The sequence below is a fragment of the Bison bison genome, unplaced genomic scaffold (assembly GCF_000754665.1).
Source record: "Bison bison bison isolate TAMUID 2011002044 unplaced genomic scaffold, Bison_UMD1.0 scf7180017864063, whole genome shotgun sequence".
In the NCBI taxonomy this organism is placed as follows: domain Eukaryota; kingdom Metazoa; phylum Chordata; class Mammalia; order Artiodactyla; family Bovidae; genus Bison; species Bison bison.
This window is the reverse complement of record NW_011494635.1, coordinates 15,503,647-15,504,217: the sequence shown is the minus strand read 5'-3', so window position 1 is coordinate 15,504,217 and position 571 is coordinate 15,503,647. Positions and strand designations below refer to the sequence as shown.

The following is a 571-nucleotide window of genomic DNA, read 5'->3' as shown; positions in this document are numbered from 1 at the left end:
GGCGAAGAGTAGGTCAGGGAGGGAACAAGGCAGGAAACCCCAGGGTTTACAAAGAGGAAAAGAAGAAAGAGAGAAGACCACTTAGCGGCAGCACCGTGGTCCCCGCAGCCACCAGCTGGACTGGGGAAGAGCAGGAGGCTGGGGGAGGAGGGAGGCGGGGCGGTGGCAGGAAGACCCTGCAGCTCGCACCCCTGGGCCTGCGAGCACCCGCCAAGTCCACAGCAGGCGGCCCTGCAGGTCCTTTCCACCCAAGGCAGCCACGCTTCCTGGAAACTTTTATGTCTCTGAACCAAGGCTTCCGCTGGAGCCCTGGGCTGGGTGAGAGGCAAGCGGAGACTGATGCGTGGGCAGGAAGCTGGAGGCCGGCGACCGGCCTGGAGGCATTTCCAACGCAGCTGGAGCTCGGGGCTCGGTCTGGTGCTTCCGGGCTCGAGACTGCTGCATAGGGATGGGGCACTATCTTCCGCCTTGTGGGCGGAAAGGGCACTCAGCCCAGAACTCCTGAGGGCTCCACCTGGCTCTCTGCGCCTTGCCTCCAGCCCCAGGGTGGGCCAGCATCCCACGGGGCAGG

At 65.0% G+C, this 571-nt stretch overlaps 1 protein-coding gene across 1 annotated transcript in view; it reads right to left on the bottom strand.

Annotated features, from left to right (window-relative positions):
- Positions 1 to 571, bottom strand: part of UCKL1 (uridine-cytidine kinase 1-like 1) — an 11,476-nt gene that overhangs the window by 1,871 nt on the left and 9,034 nt on the right. The window contains exon 10 of the mRNA XM_010836642.1: positions 95 to 138. Coding sequence (XP_010834944.1) covers positions 95 to 138 — 44 coding nt within the window. The remainder of the gene's footprint in view (positions 1 to 94; positions 139 to 571) is intronic.